Source organism: Andrographis paniculata, unplaced genomic scaffold, assembly GCF_009805555.1.
Source record: "Andrographis paniculata isolate CXL003 unplaced genomic scaffold, ASM980555v1 Contig22END, whole genome shotgun sequence".
NCBI classification, from domain to species: Eukaryota; Viridiplantae; Streptophyta; class Magnoliopsida; order Lamiales; family Acanthaceae; genus Andrographis; species Andrographis paniculata.
Window position 1 is genome coordinate 4,315,857 of NW_026137513.1, and position 21,044 is coordinate 4,336,900.

Here is a 21,044-nt window from a genome sequence, read left to right on the forward strand (position 1 = left end):
ATTTTATACATGGACCTAAGATGGTACTTATTGGGCCTGGCCTTTTTAAAAAGATTCGGCCCAATAGGCCTATTTAATTTCTCAAACGTCAGAATGAATCGTCTTTAAACCCTCAGCATCGGTGAAACCAATAAATTAGAGCATAGAAGGGTCGCGAAGAAGACAGCAATCTCTGCACCGCTCCTTCGGTTGTATCCTCTTCCGCAAGGTATGTGCTTGTGTATGTGTTGTGTGTGGAATGTGTTCGCGGTGGATGATTTATGAGCTTATTTTAGGTTGCAGTTGTTTAATCATGTTAATTTGGTGCCCACCCCGCCCTTGCAGTTGTGTGCAATAACATCCGGGTGCATGTTGTTTCTTTGATTCAGTGATTTCAGTGGTGGTTTGGAATGGCTGGAGGTGCTTCGGCTTCTGGTGGGGCGGGGAATGCTGTGAGGATTGTGGTTGCGGGCGACACCAAGACGGGAAAGTCGAGTTTAATAGTTACAGCAGCTGCGGAAAACTTCCCGAGCAATGTTCCTCCGGTGCTGCCGCCGACCAGGCTTCCGGAGGATTTGTACCCGGACCGTGTTCCCCTTATCATTATCGATACTTCGTCCAGGTCTCTGAGCGGTTCATTTTTGCAAACATATATATATATATATATATAGAAGGGTTTAAATGTTGGTTGATGAGGATGACAATCACTATCCATAATTATGATTACTGTGCATCTTAGAAATAAGTTATGCATAAGAAGGGTTTTTTTACAATTTACTGATGCAGAAACTGCAGTGTTGAATTAAGAAACATGTGTCAACTTGACTGCAATTAGTGTTAATGATTTCGAAACGGTGTTGGAGCTTATGCTCAGACGGATGTAGTTTTTAAGATTTTAAACTAGGATCTTTTTCCTGATATTCCAGTCTTAGGCAATGGGCATTGATATTTAGGGTGTGTTTGTTTGGGGGTTGGGATTTGGGGTTGGGATTTAATTAGTAAAAATTTTGAATTTGAATAGTTGTATGATGTGATATAAATAAGAATTGATGCGATGTTTTGAATGTAAAATTGTTTTTTAGTATAATATAAAAAATAAATGTTTGATTTTATGTTTTTGGGGCGAAAACTTTGTAGAAATAGTGGAATTTTACAAATCCTTCAAACAAACACATCCTAAAATTCTCCCTTGCTAACATTTATGTACTGCCAAAATAGAAAATTGTCAGTTTGCTATTTGGACTAGCATTTAGTATACTTGTTTTTCGGCGATATGTCCAAAATGCTTATTAAGTGCTGTTATGTCGTATTATCAGACGTGCACGTGTGCTACAGTGATGAATTTTTGACGAGGTTCTGTCATTTAATTTTGTGTACAGTACCGAGAATAGAGGCAGACTTGTTGAGGAACTAACAAAAGCGGATGCTGTTGTGCTGACGTATGCGTGTGACAGATCAGAAACTCTTGAAAGATTAAGTTCCTATTGGCTTCCGGAACTCCGGAGATTAGAGGTATTTTGCAGGAAACCGTAAAGGGGTTTAAGAATCCGTTTTCTTTTTATAAGGGCTAAAATCACTATTTGTTTGAAGATCTATATGTGTTCTGGAACTTGGATACATCTGTACATAGGTTTAATATAAACCATGAGCTGTAGTGTGTTATGCCTTTCTAAATATTCCCTCAGGTTATTTACCTTGCATATATCTGGACAGGTTAAAGTTCCTGTGATTGTGGTGGGTTGCATGTTGGATAGGAGAAATGATCAACAGCCTGTTAGTCTGGAGCAGGTTATGTCACCAATAATGCAACAATTCCGGGAGATCGAAACTTGTATTGAATGTTCTGCACTCAATCATATTCAGGTTTTTTCGAGACTCTATAATTTACCATTATTCTTAATCAGTTACAAAGGCCATTTATGGTTGATTTGAGCATCTATGAGGCTGCTGAATGCAGCAAGTGTAGTATTATTTTTCTTTTCCCATTCAATTGATTCATTCATGGCTTCACTTTTGGTGTGTATATTTTCTTCCTTCTGTTAATATATATAGCCTAGCACTTCATCTCACATGTTAAGGTCAATGATCCTATAAAATATAAATCTGTTAAACATTTGTTATGGAATTTATTTTTATTTACTTGTTTCCATTTTTTATGTACTGATACATATATATATATATATATATTCTAAAACATTTATTTTGCAGATCCCTGAGGTGTTCTACTATGCACAGAAAGCTGTGCTTCATCCAACTGCTCCACTATTTGATCAAGAACAACAAGTTCTGAAACCTCGGTGTGTGAGGGCTTTAAAAAGGATCTTTATTCTTTGTGATCATGACCGAGATGGTGCCCTAAGTGATGCTGAGTTGAATGATTTTCAGGTGCCTTTTCAAGTGTTTTGTGTTTGTAACATGCTTCCAACTTCCACATATTTCCTGTGATACAGAACTTTTCAACTAAATGTGCAGGTCAAGTGTTTCAATGCTCCCCTACAACCCTCTGAAATAGTAGGCGTAAAAAGGGTAGTTCAAGAGAAATTGCGAGAAGGTGTTGATGATCGTGGACTTACGTTGACGGGCTTTCTGTTTCTCCATGCTCTTTTTATCGAGAAGGGGCGCTTGGAGACAACCTGGACTGTCCTAAGGAAATTTGGATATAACAATGAAATAAGACTTCGCGATGATCAATTACCGCCACCTATAAAGAAATATCCTGACCAGGTAACTTTGCAATTAATCCTCCTTGCTTCAATCCATCAATCATATTTTCATGGACCAGGAGAGTCGGAATTCACTTTCTTGTCCCCATCCCATGTTTCTTTATTCCAAAATTAATGTGCTTGTAATGACACTCTGTTGTTTGGATCGCTAATGCTTTTCACTTGTGCAGAGTGTGGAGCTTACCGCCGAGGCTCTGGATTTTCTCAAGAAAATCTTCACCACCTATGATGTTGATGGTGTATGCAATCATATCATTTGAATTTTGTTTATTGTATATTCATAGTTCAGTCTAATGAAATAGATGTGTTGTTCTTTAGTTGATGTTTTATTAGTACTCTTCCATGATAACAATTATTATGAACAGATAATAATACAAAGCAGTGCATCTTTAATTGATATTAGTACTAAAATGATCTATTATAACATGTGGAGTTTGAAAGACCAGTAGATCTATATACAATTATCAACAAAATATTGAACTGTTGTAGTTTGACTTCAATCTTAGAAATCATTGCTAATTAATCCTTTTTTATTTTCAGTGGTATAGTACCTTTAATGTATCCGATGTCATTTGCATCCATGCCTCAATTTATTATGAGTTCTCCCTGATGATACCTAGAATGTTAATTTATTTTATCTCTTTTTTTTCTTAATGCTGTTTAGGATGGAGCCCTTCGATCTGCTGAGCTCGAGGATTTGTTTTCAACAGCACCTGAAAAGTAAGACAATGATCTTGACACTCTTCTTTTCTTATGACACACCAACAAAAAAAATATTAAATATGAGACTAACTGTCAACCCATGACAACGTGCTCAGTAAGGACCCTTTTGTGCAATTTTCACTTGGAAAAATGCACGTTCATGCATTTGGTCATGTAACTGGGTCAACTCAGGGTGTTTTTACTTTGGTTTCTAACATAAAATTAAATAATCGCTCAAAGTAAATACACATCCTCAATGTTGGATTAGTTGTCTAGAGACAATGTGTCTCTGGCTTCTCCAAATGCACAGCAGTGTGGTTACATTTTGTTCTCCTTTTTGCAACCATTATTGTTCTCCTCAAAGTTGCAGTCTAAGATTGCTTTCATTATATGAATTAGTTTTATGCTGATTGTTTTGTCTATTCCAAATAGTGCAGTACTTGTTATTATAAAAAATTTCTGCTTGTTGGAGATGCTCCGAAGTAGCTATACTCACTGTATAGCTGATAAGTGCCCATTTGAAATAATTCTGCTCTGGATCAAATTAAGATGACCCCAATATACTTTTTGATCCAATTTTGACTTATCTTTTCTACATTTCTCCAAATTTACATGTTTATATTTGTCCCAGCCTTCTTTTGTTGTTAAAAGCAGCTGTTGTTTTGGCTTTTCATTATTTCTTGAACTTGTAATTCAGTCCTTGGAATGAAGCTCCGTATGTGGATGCTGCGGAAAAGACTGCTCTTGGAGGTCTGACACTGGATGGGTTTTTATCACTGGTATGTACTGTTTGTTCTCACCTTCACCATCAAGTAAATGACGAAAAACATTATTGCCATTAGTAATAACCCTTAATTTGCAACACATGAACTAGAGTTGAACATATTTTTAGATTGCTATGATTTTGTATGTGAATCTTCTCCTCTGTTCCTTGTCTCTCTCATAGTTTAGTATATCCAATCATAAAATGGAACTGGGAACTCTTCAACTGACATCATCCAGCCCCTCTCCACTTTAAATTATAGAAATTAAATTTAGAAGATATTCTAATAAACACTATTATATTGGAAACCACTCCTGATTACTTCATGAAGAAATAGTGAACGGCTTTCTTTCACTGTTTACTTTTCCTTGTTTACCGGCACAAATATATTATTCCTTCCCACGATCTTACCATATGATTTATCCATGTTGCAGTGGGCCCTCATGACACTTCTGGATCCAATTCGTACTGTGGAAACACTTATATACATAGGTTATTGTGGTGATGCCTCATCCTCTATCCGTGTAACTCGAAGAAGACGTGTGGATCGAAAGAAGCAACAAACAGAAAGAACTGTCTATCAGTGTTTTGTTTTTGGACCAAAAGAAGCTGGAAAGTCTGCTTTATTGAACTCTTTTATCGGAAGGTACTACATTTTTAATCCTCGGAATATGAGTTCTAACAGAACTGTTCTGCTGTGGTTATTCTAATGTCATTCAGTGCTTACAAAATTATACTACTACAATCCACAGGCCATTCCCTGAAGAACATGTACCTACAACTGGTGAACGATATGCTGTTAATTTTATCGATCGAACCACAGTAAGTTTCCTCATAATTGTTTTGATGGGAATACTTGTGATTGAATTTACAACCCTGCTTGTGTTGATTCTTGCAGGGGCCTAAAAAGATTCTTGTGTTGCGAGAGATTCCCGAGGAGGTGGATTTACTATCTAAGAAGGATGCTCTTGCTGCATGTGATGTAGCTATCTTTGTTCATGACAGGTAGTTGCAATGCTTCTATTCTTGGTTCACCTGAATATAAACATATGAATGCCTGACCTCTTTTGCGTTGTTAAATACTTTGAGGTTACAACAGTAGCGACGTTTGGAGTATGGTAACTCAAAAGTTGTTATTTTCCAGAATGTTAAGAAATGCCTGCAGAAAGATCAAGCTTATCTTTTACCCAACTATATTTTACCACATAAATTTTGTCCATATAATTTTCTATTGTTTTTATACATGAAATAAATTCTTGCTCTTCCAGTTCTAGTGAATCTTCGTGGGAGAAAGCAACAGACATGCTCGTGGATGTTGCCAGTCAAGGTGAAGCTACTGGTTACGAGGTGCCCTGTCTCATTGTTGCTGCCAAAGACGATCTTGATCCCTATCCAACAGAAATTCAAGATTCAACCAGGGTAAAAACATCTATAACAAGCACGAGATATAAAAAAAACCCCCCAAATTAATACGCACCATGATCCTCCTAAAATATGGTCGTTTGATTTGTATCTATCTTCACCGTACAGTCGTTAATGATGTGAAACTGAACAGGTAAGCCAGGATATGGGGATAGAGGCGCCAATCCCCCTCAGCGCAAAGCTGGGAGATTACAGCAACATATTCCAAAGGATCGTGAGAGCAGCAGAACACCCTCATTTAAGCATTCCCGAGACATCAGCGGGAAGAACCCGTAAGCAGTATCACCGGATTATCAACCGCTCCCTCATGGTTGTATCGGGTATGTTGCTCTTTCAGCAAAATTTTTTGTTTCTTTACTTCCAAATCCGACAGATATTTACCTCGTCAAATTATTTTGATTCGCCTACGCATTTTTACAGTTGGGGCTGCTGCGGCACTTGTTGGCCTAGCTGCATATCGCGTCTATGCTGCAAGAAAGAATGCATCAAATTAGGATCGGGGATTCGAACACCTCTCCTCAATATCATCCTGTAACTCTCTCTCTCCTCCACATTTGTTTAGGGAGTTTATAGGGATGCATATATGGTGTGAAACCAAATTCTCAACTCTTTTTTTTTTATTATTATTAATTTTCCGATAACATGATTCGACATGCCGTGGTGCCTTAGTGTTCATTGCTCCCCTATTTGTGAATTTTTGGTAAAAGTATGAAGTATTGCATGCACAGTTTGTATAAATTTTGGTCTTATATTAGGGTATTTACAAACGCCATTTCCGTTTCTTCCTAAATATAGGAGTGAATTGTTTTTATTGATTAATTTGAATATTGATATGTATTATATGTGTATATTATTTGCCAGCCTATTTCTGGGTCAGTGGTTGTAACTAACGTAATCAATTATTCTTGTTTGGCTATTGTAGCAATAACCAAATATATTGCGTGTGAAATTTGAGAAATCATTTTGGGTTACGTTTCGAATTTATGCTCTTGTTTCTTGAGAGTTTGCTATAATTGTTGTAGTAATAAGTAGGTTGGTATGTGATGCTGAATTGTTAAATGGTTGGATATTATTATTATTATTATTATTATTATTATTATTATCGACTGTCGTACGGACAGTATTAGAGAATGTCAGTTCACTACTAATTGGGTAATTTTCTTAAGCACTACGTTTCTCCCACGTTTTGCTGTGTTACTATTATCGAACTATGTGGTAAGAAATTTAGGGCGGGTGTTTTTTGGAGTGTTTAGCATTTTATATTTGAAAATAATAATAATAATAATAAGCAAAATTGTTAAAAAGGGGTGGCATAAATTTTAATTTTAAGGTTTTAAATAGAAGAATGTATAAAATGAATTTTAGGGATTTTTTATTTTATTTATATACTCTAAGAAACATAAATATTTATTTAAAAAATGATAAAAGTAAAAAGATAATTTAAAGTAGTATGTTTTAATTGATTTTTTTATTTTGTTAAAATTAATAATATGATAAATTTAGAGGCAATTAAAAGTATTTTTATACCATCATTCTTTTGTGAATAAAAATATATTTCTTCCATCTAACTCTAGTTTAGACATTATCATTTTCATTTGTAAACACCGATGTATACATATTTTGTTATAGTAACAACAGTTTTCGAAGAATTATATAATAAGTCTGTAATTAACGATATTAATCATATTTAAATCTAATATTAAAAAAATATAGTTCAAATTAAAAATATTAAATAAATATACTTAGGTTTTCTCAGGTCCGATGTTCCCATTTATGCCGGTATTTGGACCAATGGGATGCAGCCACGTAAGAGACCGCGTGTAACACGGCAAACGAAAGTTATACAAAGTGAAAAATGTCCTCCGCACGAGAGGAAAGCGTGAGGATATTTTTTCTTTTTCCTTTTTATTTTAAGAATATATATATATATATATTATTTATTTTAAGAGAGAATGGTAGAACGACAGCACATGACACCTCCCAATTACGACAGCCCAACATCTCTGACTCGGCGTGATTAAAACTTAGGGTGTGTTTGTTTATGGGATTATGTGGGATTTCTGTTTTCATAAAAAAATTTCATTCAAAATATCAAATCAAATATTTATTTTTTATTTTTTATTTTTTATATTATATTAAAAATTAATTTTACATTAAAAATATCACATCAATTCTTATTTATATCACACCATACAACTATTCAAATTCAAAATTTTTACTATTCAAATCTAACTCAAAATTCGAACCCTCAGACAAATACACCCTTAAAAAGACATCCTTACAAACAAAACCAAAACCATATTAAGAAAATTAATAAATCTATATAATACTATATATAAAATTATTTAATTAATTAGTAAACTAAATTAATAAATATAAATGTGTTATTGCTAATTGTTGGAAATTTTTCTTTGCTTATAAGGTTGAAGAACAATTATGCTTTATCACCAAGTAATTTTAAATTAAAATTTTTAATATTTTTAATATTGTATTTTTCTTTTAAATCTCAAACCTAATCCCTTTTTACAGTTTTTAATAAGTGACTTTTACTAGCTTGTCTTTATTTATTTTTTACTAATATTACGTTATTTCAGAAAATATGACCATATGCTCCAAAATGTTTGTTTCCTTCGTTTTTATGCAGCACTCCCTCCATCCCACATAATTTGTCCCTATTTTCAATTTTTATATCTGTCTCACGTAACTTGTTATTTCTATTTTTAGAAATATAATTATGCATTTTAATTGCATTTTAAATTTAAAATTATTTTTACTAATATATTTCTTAATACTTACTAATTATACTTTACCTAAATTCTCGTGTCTACGGTAATACACCCATATCACATGGGACGAAGGGAGTATAATTTTAGTAATTTTGTTGAATATTTTTTACTTAAATTATATTTTAATTTTAGTAATTTTGTTGAATATTTTTTACTTAAATTATATTTATTTATGTCCATATTTAAATAAAAGTTCACAAATTTTTAGAGAGAAAAACAATTAAATATAATAATAATTAAGAAATAGGACAAACATAAATGGTCTGTTAGTTTCAAAAACTTCTTGAAATACAACCTCATAAAGTTTATATTAAACTGTATTTTAGACTTTAGTGTTTTGGTATGTCAAAATAATAATACTAAATTTAAAATAAAAAAATAAATATTTGATTGCATATGTTTTGAATATAAATAATTTTCGTATATAATATAAGTAGATAAAAGAAATTAATGTAATAGTTTTAGAAAAAGTAAAAATAAGTTAAGTGTGTTTATTTATTTGTTATTCTTTACTTATTTTTTATGTTACGAATAAGGAATCACGTCAATAATATAAAATATTAATATTTTATATTAAATTGTTGAATTTTTATCAGTGAATAAAATATATTATATCAATTACAATTTTGAAAGTATTATTTTTATTATTTTTATTTATTCTATTCAAAAATATTTATTTTATATTCTAATAAAAGAATAATATCCAAAATATTTATTAATTTTTATTTAAATTATAAACATATTACTCGGTCCGTTTCATTGAAATATTATTATTTTTTATTTTCGTTCGTTCCAAAATAAGGTTACCATTTCCTAATTTAATAATTGTACTATCTACTTCACATAATAAATACCTTTTCAATTTACAATATATTACACAAATGTCATTGTTTTTATATTACACCGTACTAATAGGATATTTTTGTCTTTTTTACTACAATCCAATATAATACTAATATTAAAAAATTTATGTGAAAAAAACAAACACCACCCTTGCGGGACGGATGGAGTATTATATATACAATTAATTTATATATAAAGTACAGGGAACAAAAATATCAAAAATATCCGATTAATTCAAAAAATTAATTTTGCATTTAAAATATTACATCAACGCTTATTTATATAAATTCAAATTTTTACTATTCAAATCTTAACTCAAAATCCAAATCCCCAAACAAACACACTCTGAATTTGTCCCGCGCAACTGCGAGTTACCACTTAGTAAAAAAAAAAAAAGACTACATTGAATTCAATAAACTATAATATACATAGGTCATATCTTATCATCGTCTACTACGTAATAAATATATATATCTAATAATATTGTAATAAAATATTTATAAAAATACTATTCTATTTTAATAATTGTTTTTTACTAAAAAAAAAATGATATAAATAATATATATTAAAATTGTGTCAAAAAATTTTGATGAACAAATTCATTGTAATAATTATTACTTCATCTGTCCTTGGTACCATCATGTTCACGTTGCCTTCCGTCCCAGGTATTATGTCACTTTCATTTTTAGAAAATAATTACACATTTTAATCTCATTTTAAATTTTTTAATTTTATTTTTCTTAAATTTTAATATTTATATTATAAAATAATTATTTTCACCAATATATTTTTAATTATTTATTAATTGCATACCTAATAATAATAATAATAATAATAATAATAAAGTTATAGAATTCAGCCCTTAGATAGTTATCAGTCAAACGGATTTTTCTTGATTCTACTTTACCTTAATCTCTATTTCTGCTGCTAACACACACACGCACACATATATATATATTTATATACTTATATACACACAGAATAGATACAGCAGAAGCAACAAACAGAGAGAGAGAGAGCAGCTATTGCTGTTATCGGAGCAGCAACCAACATCAACATCCGTCAATTGCTTCTTAATGACGCACGAAGCACCAGCAAGCTTCCTAGACCTGAATTAATGGCGATTAATTATGCAGGACGGCTCCATTTCCTGCACCCGGCCTAGACTTGAAGAACAGGAGTCAAGTCTACTTCCACTTCCACTCCAAAAGCTACGGTGCGGACTCGACTCGGTCATCGCCATTCCAGTGTCTTCGCTTTTTGTCGGTCTGCTCTAGATCGACATCGACGGTGTAACAAGGTACCACCACCGCCTTTAATTTCTATTAGTGTTTTCGCCTTTAGGCTCTAGTTGTGGTGTAGTTTTTTGTTTTCAGTTTTCGAATGTTTTTGGTGGATTTTTTAGTCGAGGTCTGTGTGTTAAGAATTCGGTGTAATGCATTCCGATCTGTGCGGTTATTTTGCACCTTCTGCTCGCGAGTGTAGAGTTTCTACTTGTGTATGAATCTGTTGGTGTGAATTTGTTTTTCTTTTGTGAGGGAGAGTCTCTCGTTTGAACGATTTTCATGATGAATGAGTTTCGATTTCGGTGAGTCCATGGATTTGAATGTCACCATTTGAGTTCTGGAGCTTGGAACCTTTTTTTTTAAAGTTGAGCTGTGTGTGTATTCGAACTTCTCTGAGAGCTCCATTGCTTGTTTCTGGTACTCAATAATTTCGCTTATCCGATGTTTTTCGCTGGAGCTCGAGTTGTCGGTTGATGGAGAAGACAGATCTGTATAAAATCTCATAGATTGTGCTTGGACTAACTTTATGATTTGTTCCTAGTTGATGTTGCTTCCAGATTGTTGTTTCCAATGCTTATAGTATCGCCAAAATTTGCGTTTCTCCCCTCTATATTAGATGTTTCTATTCGAACTCCGGATTAAAGTAATAGTGTTGAACTGTTACCTTCTAAAAATGGCGAAGATGAAATAAATGAAGTGGTAGGATTTGTATAATTCCCTTACCATTTTTTCCTTTACAGTGCTTAACTGGTACTTTTCCCTTCTCTGGTTTTGAGAACTTCACTGTTGCTTGCTGTTGCAGATAGATTCCGACTGTGTTATATGTCGTGGTTCCCTTAGCATTATATAAACCCGGAGATGCACTGTTAATGAAAGGAAATGAGGAAATGCTACGGTGGCGTTATTGTCGCATCTTTCTTGATGTTACTCGTTTTTGGATATTATGTTATCAAGAATCCTATCAATGAAAGTTACTTCACAAGTCCTGTGACCTTCAATGGAACCAATCCTCTTGAGTGGCTAAGTTCCGGTGCTCCGCCTGCTCTGCAAAATCCGGGGCACACTTCTCAAGTGATATCTACTGAAGACATTGTAGCTGAACTCTTTGCTCGAAGGAACCTTTCGAAAGAGGAATTGCGTTCTTTGCAAACATGGAACCTTTTGAAAGTTTTGGTTACACGCGATCAGGGCTTACCGAATGCTGTTGAAGCTGTTAAGGAGGCTGTTACTGCGTGGAAAAACCTGATTACCTCTGTTGAAGAAGAGAAAATTCAAAGTAATAATGGAAGTTCACAGAAGAGAGGGAAAGAGAAACAGTGTCCACACTTTCTTAGCAAGATGAATGCCTCAGAACATGATGATAATGGCTTTAAATTGTGGATTCCTTGTGGCTTAACTCAAGGTTCTTCAATCACATTTATTGGCATCCCTAATGGCCTTCTTGGTAATTTCCGAGTCGACTTGACTGGTGAACCACTACCTGGGGAGCCAGAGCCACCCATTATTCTGCACTATAATGTTAGACTTCATGGTGATAAAATAACAGAAGATCCTGTGATTGTTCAAAACACGTGGACCATTGCACATGACTGGGGCGAAGAGGAGCGCTGCCCGTCTCCAGAACCCGAAAAAATTAAAAAAGGTACAACTGCACTCTCCTTTCTTACCTGTCAATAGTCTTGATGAAGATTTGTTCTCCATTGTTCTCTGTATATGAAAACTTTGAGTTGCATTATTAGATTTGTAGTTAGTTGATCGAAATTTTCAATTGTTATTTAAGTTTTCAACTTTACCTACTTGACCAACGTTCGATGCAGAAACCTTTTTTTCTTTTTAATCTAAATTTATTTACCTTGTAATATTTCCACATTGGAGTTTTCCTTTTGCTTCAAGTAATCCTATAATTCCATTCCATGCAGTTGATGATCTGGACCAGTGTAACGAGCTGGTGGGTAGAGAGACTAACCAGACCGTCAAAGCTAGCCGTCTTGCAAATGGAACCTCGAAGATCTCTATGGTACATGATGGGAAGACAACCAAGTACTTTCCTTTCAGGCAACATGATTTATTTGTTGCTACACTTAGGATTGGTGCTGAAGGAATCCAAATGACAGTAGATGGGAAGCACATAACTTCATTTGCCTTTCGTGAAGTAATAATCTTTCCATCGCCCTTCTCATAAAATTTACTGAAAGTCGTGCTGATTTAACTTGCACTGTTAATTCTATATTGATTTCCCGATTTTAACAACACATGCAGACTTTGGAACCATGGCTAGTCAGCGAAGTGAGAATTTCAGGGGACATAAATTTAATTTCTGTTGTCACCAGTGGTTTGCCGACATCAGAAGACTTAGATCATACAATCGACTTGGACAGTCTTAAAGCTGTTCCAATACCTCCACGAAGGTATTTGGACCTTTTTGTTGGTATTTTTTCGACCGCCAACAATTTCAAACGGAGAATGGCAGTCCGGAGATCTTGGATGCAGTATCCTGAAGTACGGTTGGCAAAGGTTGCAGTCCGATTCTTTGTTGGTCTGGTAAGTTATGCAGTCAAAGAACTTGCAGTGAAAAATCCTTTGAAAATAATCCTATGAATATGCAGATGATTTGAACATCATAATTAACTCTTCGATTCGTGATATTGACTGACGTAAATATATGTAATCTCTACCTGATAGCATAAGAACCAGAGGGTGAATGAGGAGCTTTGGAATGAGGCAAGAACTTATGGAGACATCCAGCTGATGCCTTTTGTCGACTACTACAGTCTCATCTCATGGAAGACGATCGCCATCTGTATCTTTGGGGTAAATCTTCTTTACATTCCTGGCTTACGGTAGTCATCTTCTTTCAGCTTCTAGCTTCTAACTCCCCGATACTCTACAACAGACTGAGGTGGTTTCTGCCAAGTACATCATGAAGACAGACGATGATGCGTTTGTTCGGATAGATGAAATCTTGAATTCCGTAAAGAGTACCAACACGGCCCGAGGTTTGCTCTATGGCCTCATCAATACAGACTCAAAGCCTCATAGGAATCCAGACAGCAAATGGTTTATCAGTCCTGAGGTATCTTCCTTGTTTAGCTATGATCTGCGCCTCTCATCTTTCGAAAATCGTAAATATTTTTGCTTCTTATAATGTTGGCTAGGAATGGCCTGATGACACATACCCACCTTGGGCACACGGTCCTGGCTACGTTGTGTCGAACGACATTGCAAGGACAGTCTCCAAGAAACACAGAAAGGGCCGTCTAAAGGTTAACAACAATTTTGTATTTAGTTTCCATTACTTACCAATTTAAGGCCGTTAACGAGCTGAACCGAACAAAATTATATGATTTTGTTCGTTCGAGTTCGTTTGTAGCGTTAGAGCTCTCTATGTTAAATAATTTTATTGTTTGAATTCGTATCCGGCTCCATTAATCTCATTTCTTCAAATTGAATAGAATAGGATAAGTATAAAATTTTATTTTATTTTTTAATTTAGATATTACAAATATGACATTTTAAAGAACATTCGCAAACAAGACTTAGGCTCGTTCGTTAACAGAATGAGTTTATTTGTATTGTTCGATTCATTTAAGTTTGTGAACGAACTTAAACTAAGTTGAGTTCACGAACTACTTAGTTCGTCTAACAACTCTACATACCATATGCATTACACAAACATATCAGAACATTATTTACAAATCACAATTGCAGATATTCAAGCTAGAAGACGTCGCCATGGGGATCTGGATTGCGGACATGCAGAAAAAGGGGTTGCAAGTGAGATACGAGAAGGATGAGCGAATCATCAACGACGGCTGCAAGGATGGGTACGTCGTCGCCCATTACCAAGGCCCGAGAGAGCTACTCTGTTTATGGCAAAAGATTCAAGAGAAGAAACGCGCTAACTGCTGCGGTGAGTAACTACACATTCGTCTTCAGGAGTAATGCTTACAGTTGTTCTTATCAAGCTGTAGAGCTAACATCTTGCGGCTGGCTCCAAAAATGTCCTCAAAAGTTGAAAGGCAAAGACAGCCAGACATATTACCCATGGACTGATAAGAGGTACAGATGTAATTGGCATATATATATATATATATATGTAGTTGTTCTGGCAGAATCTAATATATAGTAGTATAAGATATGCCTATTGGTCCGGGTCCGGTTTGGGTCCGGGTCCGGGTGATAGAGAGTAAGGAGTAGATTTTATGGCTTCCATTTTTTGAGCAGGAAATAGGAGTTTTTGTATCATATGTATAGAGGGAAATACAAGCTGATTTGCCCATTCATATCTAATTTTAGTATGTATGCATATGTATACTTTTATGAGCCTTAAAATTAAAGTAAGGATTCGTTTGTTGTAGAGAATGTAATTTTAGAAAAATAATAGTAGTGACTGGAGCAGTAGAAAAAAAAAAGTTAAATATAAAATGAGATTTGAATTTTCCCTTTGGTAGAATTGAAGAGAATGTAAAGTTTTGGTTTTGAATTTTTATTTGAATAATAATTTTAATATAATATTTTTGTTTGTGAGTAATTATATACGAATGACGGGTGACTGCAACGTGGAAAAGTATATTAATAAATAGAGTAATGATAATCTAGAATGTTCTAAATTAATAAATTAGCCAACTGGCCCAAACCAAATGGATACGTGCAATATTAAAATTACCTAATCAGTCAATCAACCAATGAATAAGCAGCAACCAATGGTCGGTACAGTGGACCTTCCCACACTGGATCCGAACCCATGCAAAATATCTTGCCTTCCCGCTGAATCTTCTTCGCTGTACGTGAGAATTGAGATAATCAATGGAACAATCAATCAAGTTCTGCAACCTTCCAGATGCTTCTACAGACTTCCTTTTGGCGGCTGCAATGCCATTAAAGGATCCTCACGGCTCCATTCTGCTGCCCACTCTCTAGATTTTTACGTCTGATAGTTTTCTTCTGCTCACCCAACTTCTCCTTTCTTCAATCCTCCTGCAATCGGAGTTGAAAATGGCATCAGAAGGCGGTTCTGCTGAGGCATCATCGTTCTTCGGGAGCTCGAGGCACAGAGACATATCACGTTTATTGCCTTTCATCTTGGGTTTAAACGCAGATAGAGAAGGGGAAAATCAGGTCGACGATTCGCCTTTGCGGATCGTGCTCGTCAATCCGATCACGCAAGGGATGGTGGTTATCGAGCGAAGAACGGCGGGCACCGACGGAAGCGACAACGGTTCGTCTTTAGGTTTTGATTCTTTCTTCAATGAATTGTTTTCGAGCAAAAGCGGTCGTCTGCCTGCGACGAAGGCGTCGATTGATTCGATGAGAACTGTGGATGTCGAGGGGAGTGAAATTGGCGATCAGTGTGTTATTTGCTTGGAGGAGTGGGTGGATGGTGATAAAGCTAGAGAAATGCCTTGCAAGCATAGGTTCCATGGGAAGTGCATAGAGAAGTGGTTGGGGATTCACGGCTCTTGTCCTGTTTGTAGATATGAAATGCCTGTGGACGAAGGAGGTGATGATCAGAAGAGGAGTGGTGGGGAGGGAGATGGAGAAAGGAGAAGGGAGCTTTGGGTGGGATTTATGTTTGGTAGAGATGGAAGAACTGATGAAAGTAGAGATAGCGACTCTAGTGAGGTTGGTGATTCTTTAATAGGTCGTCAAGAATTGCAGGAATAGGTGTATACTTATGAAATTTTGTTTATTGTTTTAAGCGTTCTGTGGTGGGAATGGTTTTATGTAAAGATTCAATTGTTTCCTGAACAATAAATAGAAGCAGAATTATCTTCTTGATTTTCATTTGTTTGGCCATGTTAATGATCCCGTTTCATCATGTTATTGAGAATGATCCATTCTTAGTTTTCTCTCTAAATTTGTGCATCCTAAAAATGAGGTTGAGAATCAGAGGCCACACTACTCGCGCAAAGACAGTAAACCATTTTTATTTTCTATGTTTTATTTAGATGAATCAATTCGCTTTCTACTGATAATTATCAAAATTTCATAAGGGATTCCATCAGATAAGCAAAAGAAGAAAATCCAGGTATCAGTGACAGTGACTGTGTTTTCCCAATTATAACAATTAACTATGTTTAGCTTATCTTGAATTGCTTTCAAACTTCTATGAGATTTTTACTCTTACATTCTTCTGCAGTTTCTTGTAAGGTAGTACACAAGTGAGAAGATTGTCTGTTATGCAAGAAAAACTAGTGATTTACTGAACATGCTGGGATATTATTCAAAATACTCTTTAGCTACTTAACTAACTGGAGAATATGCACAGAATAAGCTGTATGTTATAATATGGATGTGTTCAGGGATTTATATTGGTCCATACAATACACAGTTATACACATAGTGAGGATTCTTTCAGCTTGCAGTTTTTAAACTATATACAACTCACAGGATTCTACTGCTAATTCTTGACGCTAAATGGTTCATTATAGAGTTCAACTCCATTGAAGTTCAGGTCTACTGCTTTTAGACCTGAATCAAACTCATTCAGGTACTGGCAATTCAAGTCGATGTCCCTTATTGCTCTGAATCTTTGTGCCGACGGTTTATCACTTGAATTTTCTCCAGTGAACTGCTCTGCACAGTTAGCTTCCTCATTGATCTTTTTGCTCCTTTTTCTGTTTCCAGATGGATGCATTTCCATAAGCGGTAGAGTGGTGGATTTTCGCTTTCCTTTATTGGGTTTTTCAGTGGTGGGCTTGCTATTCTCGTGAACCTGATGGCTTGGTTCGAATTCTTCCTTCCTCCCAGAACTCTCGGATGATGTTAGGGAACTTTCCATTGAGCATCCGTTGTGACCCAACACTTTATTACCAGCATCTTTCAATGCTGATCCCTCACTATCTGTTAGCACCGAAAATGAGGGACTTGGACGCCGGGAGGTAATGACCATTGACATCAACTGTGTAAGTTGAGCTTTCGCCTGTTCAACTTCAATGGTGCAAGAACTGTATCCAGAAAGTGTCTCCTGTGCTTTCTTCAACACTGATTCAAAGTATTTTCCTTGTGCCTCGATTCTTATCTGCAGATGTCTTAGCACCTGACACAATAACAAGAACTTTGTTTCTCAGACTAATTCAGAAGTCTTAATGGTTCATGTTCGATCAGTTGGAACCTGGAACCTGGAACTAGGAACTTCTCTTACCTCAATCTGTTCATGGAGTTTCCTCTGCGCTTCCATTTGCAACGTCAACGCATGAGCTACCTTCAAATTTCTGAAACAGGTTTGATTGTTCGGTAAGTATCACTTCTTGTTTATTCTTAGTATATTGTAGATGTAATCTAAATGCAGTAAAGATTATTTGCGAATTACTTACTCATTACTTTGTTCCCCTTCTGAATCACTAATCTTATCGATAAAATGGCCTTGCTGATCCTCTCCGTCATCTGAATTGGAAAATATATGCGTTAGCAAGTGTCATTTAGTTTGTCTTAGGTGTAGTTTAATGCAGTGCTCAGTACCTTCTGGTTTACTTTGTTGGTAGGTTTGGGAGTGTTGAGTTCTTCCCAATCTATATTTCTGCAGAAGAATACATCATCCTATTTAAAATCCTTCCAACCAAAAAAACTTAACTATCCAAATTCTGAACGGATGAACTTGCCTGTAGATGGCTTTTGAGGTGGTACAAAGTGAGTCCATGAATGCCCATAACCCTCATCAGGGATTTTGGTGTAGCTTCTGCATAAAAAAAAAAATACAATTTTACTACATCATGATAGGTAGAATCTAAGATTAGACACCAAACAAGATTAGGAAAGAAAGCTTTACTACACTCAACTCTCTGGACCTCCAAGCTGGTTAACTGCATCCACAAAACACTGATGCAGTTCCGGAGTCCATTTCAATCTAGGCTTGGCATCACTAGACAAGACTAATCTCATTTCCGCATTGTGAACATCCTGAAGAGCCATTCCTGCTTGTGTGATAAGAATAGAATGTTAAAGGGTTGGATCATAGGGGAGAGGACTTGTGTTTCTTGTATAACTCTTGTCTCGATTCTATCGTGGTCTCTAGCCCTCTTTATACTTGCGAGTGGTTTGTTCGCCTGTCGTATGTTGTCACTCCATATCTGGAAACATAAGTGGGGATATGCTGGGAGGAATATATGCCATGAGCTGTGGTGGCCCTTCTTTTTCTCCCATTTCCCATTTCCCATTTCGTATCGAACCCTCCTTTATTATGTTTCTTTCTTCTTTTTTTTTCCCTCTTGCTTCTTTGACTTGAAAGGGTGGGAGAGAATCTGTGATGCAGCAAAAACAGAGAAAGGAACATCCTTCAATATGAGTGAGTCTCTCAAAAGGAGAGAAAAGATGTAAAGTGTATGGTTTGTCTTTATATATGCAGCTGTTTTCCCACTCTATGTTGTGATTCCCATATGAATTGGGGCAGTCCCCACCAGGGTCTGTGATGTGGGCAACTTTTTGTATAAGAAGCTTTGATGGGAAGAAAAGGAAAAATTATTAATCATCATGATATGCTTTAGTGGGATGTTTCTTTTTAAAGAGTGAAAGGGATGACAAAATGAGTAGTTTTTTTCTTTCTCAATTTTCATTTGCTGCACTATGTGATGGATTGGCCAGTTTCTCTTGTTTCTTTTAGGGGATAAAGGACTTACAGAATCTAGCGTTAGATTTTAGGACAAGCAAGTATAATGTTATCCACACAAACATTTATTCAACACAGAGAAAACTATGTGTTGAAGTTATCATAAGCTAGACTAAACTAGAGTGAGTTTCTGTGCTATCAGACAAATTTACCTAATAGGGTAAAACAAGGCCCCTGAATTCCTCGAAGTTTTACTATTTATATTTTCTATACTGTGCATAAAGAAATAGTAGTATGTAACAAACGAAAAACCCATCCTTTTTTCCCCCTTTGCTTCAAGTTCAAGAATTCTATGTTATCTCTGTTATGTGGTGTAGATAATACAATATCATCTAAATAATTGACCAGTCTCGTTCTTGGAATCAAAACTCTCCATCCTACCTAATCCTCTTTCCCTTTTGACTGTGACTGATTATTAGATCATGGCTGATATATTATTATTCATTGTAGTTAGTTGTAATTTCCTAAGTGCAATGGAATCTTCTTTTTCCTCAGTTACAGACATTAGGAAATGACAAGGAGATATCTATAGATATACATATATATATATATATAATATACATATTAGAGAGAGAGAGAGATAGACTGACCCTCTCCTTGTATCCTACTAAAAGCAATCCCATGAAAGATCACAAGTATATGAAAAATAATCAGAATTGGATTGAGCAAAAGTTGTTTAAGTTGGCTTTCAGAAATAATTTGCAAAAGAAAAGGGAAAGGGAAACAAAAGAGAGCCACAGTGGCAAACATCAAATCTTAAAAGCCATTTAGATCAGATCGGTAGGTCTTTTACATTTCTTGGGCTGTGAGCAAAGCTTGTTAATGAGAAGTTTCAGATCAATGGTGGATTCAAAATACAAGAATTTGATCTTCCAACACACCACCATAGGAAGTTATATATGAGAACTCACTCTTCTTCTACATAACACGGTCGTGTAAGTTTCATGTAGAAAATTCATCCTTTGATTATATATGCTCTATAGACGATAAGATCAATGATGCAGATGACATTAAGTGTGTTAAGTGAAACGAACAACATAAGTGGCCCCAAAAGTTGCAAGAAAAAAAGAAAGGGAAGATAGTTGGATTGGAGAGTGCTAAGTTGCTTTGGCTTTAAACATAGTTTGAAACTTCATCCCATCTCATATCTCCTTTCTTGCTTTAATATATTCGATAGGGTAGTAAAGTTGATTCTAAGGATGATGCAAAACAAAGCCTCGGAATATTATTGATGAGATGAGAAGGTCCTGCAATGAATCTAAAGTATGTGCTTCTCCTCAATTACTAGTTACTATTCTGCTAGGCTGGGGGTGGGGGGCCCTCCATGAGCCTTGGACATGATCGTGTATGTGTAAAAGCATGCAATTGCAAGCAAAGAATATGGCCAAGGGAATCAATAAAAGAGAAACAAAAGGAACCTGTCTCCATCCCACCAAAGAATAACAACAACAACAATAAAATAATTAATAATTGATGTTTTTATCTCCTTAATTGGATGGATGGCACATAATTAACCACCCTACCCTATCTTACCCTTAGCTTATCCAAATCTCAAAGTGATCATCATCTTTTCACGTACTCTTTGTAAGAATTTTGGAACTGAGTGGTTTCTCAGAGCTTTTAATATTTTAGCTTTTAAATGGGATTTACTTTCTTCTGAATGTTTGATTTGTGTGGAGAAGAATATTTTTACCAGATTGAAGATGAATGTATGTGGGGTTAAAATGGGGCAAAAGTTTCAAGACTTACCCAGATAGAGTCAGATGGAATGGTGGTGGTGGGGATTAGGGTACATGTGTGGAATAATAATCAGAGGCTGACACATGGACATATACAACAGGCACATATATGTGTGTATTTCCACTTCCTCTTCCACTGTTATTTCTTAGTGTCAAGGATAGTCAGGTCTGGACTTGTGATCGTGATGTCACCGTT

General features: G+C 35.4%; 4 protein-coding genes across 6 annotated transcripts; 3 read left to right on the top strand and 1 right to left on the bottom strand.

Annotated features, from left to right (window-relative positions):
* Nucleotides 1–92: 92 nt before the first annotated feature.
* On the top strand, nucleotides 93–6,361 carry LOC127245585 (mitochondrial Rho GTPase 1). Its single transcript, XM_051266568.1, has 15 exons — nucleotides 93–208; nucleotides 369–601; nucleotides 1,359–1,491; nucleotides 1,693–1,842; nucleotides 2,188–2,364; nucleotides 2,452–2,703; nucleotides 2,873–2,941; nucleotides 3,367–3,422; nucleotides 4,102–4,183; nucleotides 4,602–4,813; nucleotides 4,920–4,989; nucleotides 5,066–5,172; nucleotides 5,436–5,586; nucleotides 5,723–5,909; nucleotides 6,010–6,361. The coding sequence occupies exons 2-15, from the start codon at nucleotides 390–392 to the stop codon at nucleotides 6,081–6,083; spliced, it is 1,932 nt and encodes a 643-aa protein (XP_051122525.1). The 5' UTR covers nucleotides 93–208; nucleotides 369–389; the 3' UTR covers nucleotides 6,084–6,361.
* Nucleotides 6,362–10,193: 3,832 nt separating this feature from the next.
* Nucleotides 10,194–14,916, top strand: LOC127245554 (beta-1,3-galactosyltransferase GALT1-like). Its single transcript, XM_051266526.1, has 8 exons — nucleotides 10,194–10,518; nucleotides 11,307–12,146; nucleotides 12,424–12,656; nucleotides 12,764–13,045; nucleotides 13,187–13,315; nucleotides 13,398–13,577; nucleotides 13,660–13,767; nucleotides 14,213–14,916. Exons 2-8 carry the CDS (start codon nucleotides 11,384–11,386, stop codon nucleotides 14,420–14,422), a joined length of 1,905 nt encoding a protein of 634 aa, XP_051122483.1. The 5' UTR covers nucleotides 10,194–10,518; nucleotides 11,307–11,383; the 3' UTR covers nucleotides 14,423–14,916.
* A 378-nt stretch (nucleotides 14,917–15,294) lies between these two features.
* Nucleotides 15,295–17,370, top strand: LOC127245557 (E3 ubiquitin-protein ligase MPSR1-like). Of its 3 annotated transcripts, none has more exons than XR_007837450.1 (3): nucleotides 15,295–16,126; nucleotides 16,895–16,994; nucleotides 17,132–17,152. XR_007837450.1 is itself a non-coding variant. In XM_051266530.1 (3 exons), the coding sequence occupies exons 1-2, from the start codon at nucleotides 15,500–15,502 to the stop codon at nucleotides 17,147–17,149; spliced, it is 645 nt and encodes a 214-aa protein (XP_051122487.1). In that variant the 5' UTR covers nucleotides 15,295–15,499; the 3' UTR covers nucleotides 17,150–17,152; nucleotides 17,255–17,370. The 3 variants fall into 3 exon arrangements, 2 of the variants coding, with proteins under 2 accessions (XP_051122487.1, XP_051122486.1); XM_051266530.1 differs by lacking the exon at nucleotides 16,895–16,994 and adding an exon at nucleotides 17,255–17,370; XM_051266529.1 differs by lacking the exon at nucleotides 16,895–16,994 and having other exon boundaries at nucleotides 17,132–17,254.
* LOC127245555 (myb family transcription factor PHL8-like) lies at nucleotides 16,766–18,880 on the bottom strand. The gene is made up of 6 exons (XM_051266527.1): nucleotides 18,283–18,880; nucleotides 18,106–18,182; nucleotides 17,966–18,023; nucleotides 17,821–17,890; nucleotides 17,649–17,718; nucleotides 16,766–17,543 (listed from the first exon to the last, which is right to left on the bottom strand). Exons 1-6 carry the CDS (start codon nucleotides 18,413–18,415, stop codon nucleotides 16,905–16,907), a joined length of 1,047 nt encoding a protein of 348 aa, XP_051122484.1. The 5' UTR covers nucleotides 18,416–18,880; the 3' UTR covers nucleotides 16,766–16,904.
* Between the last annotated feature and the right edge of the window lie 2,164 nt (nucleotides 18,881–21,044).

What these genes read in the sequence shown, in the direction of transcription:
- LOC127245585 (XM_051266568.1), top strand. Translation starts at nt 390, where the DNA reads ATGGCTGGAGGTGCTTCGGCTTCTGGTGGGGCGGGGAATGCTGTGAGG. An exon ending in CTGCACTCAATCATATTCAG is followed by an intron (nt 1,843 to 2,187) that starts GTTTTTTCGAGA and finishes TTTATTTTGCAG; the next exon opens with ATCCCTGAGGTGTTCTACTA. An exon ending in CTCCCTCATGGTTGTATCGG is followed by an intron (nt 5,910 to 6,009) that starts GTATGTTGCTCT and finishes GCATTTTTACAG; the next exon opens with TTGGGGCTGCTGCGGCACTT.
- LOC127245554 (XM_051266526.1), top strand. Translation starts at nt 11,384, where the DNA reads ATGAGGAAATGCTACGGTGGCGTTATTGTCGCATCTTTCTTGATGTTA. An exon ending in TCCGATTCTTTGTTGGTCTG is followed by an intron (nt 13,046 to 13,186) that starts GTAAGTTATGCA and finishes TCTACCTGATAG; the next exon opens with CATAAGAACCAGAGGGTGAA. An exon ending in TCGCCATCTGTATCTTTGGG is followed by an intron (nt 13,316 to 13,397) that starts GTAAATCTTCTT and finishes ACTCTACAACAG; the next exon opens with ACTGAGGTGGTTTCTGCCAA.
- LOC127245557 (XM_051266530.1), top strand. Translation starts at nt 15,500, where the DNA reads ATGGCATCAGAAGGCGGTTCTGCTGAGGCATCATCGTTCTTCGGGAGC.
- LOC127245555 (XM_051266527.1), bottom strand. Translation starts at nt 18,415, where the DNA reads ATGGCTCTTCAGGATGTTCACAATGCGGAAATGAGATTAGTCTTGTCT. An exon ending in ACCTCAAAAGCCATCTACAG is followed by an intron (nt 18,024 to 18,105) that starts GCAAGTTCATCC and finishes ATTCTTCTGCAG; the next exon opens with AAATATAGATTGGGAAGAAC. An exon ending in GAAGGGGAACAAAGTAATGA is followed by an intron (nt 17,719 to 17,820) that starts GTAAGTAATTCG and finishes AACCTGTTTCAG; the next exon opens with AAATTTGAAGGTAGCTCATG.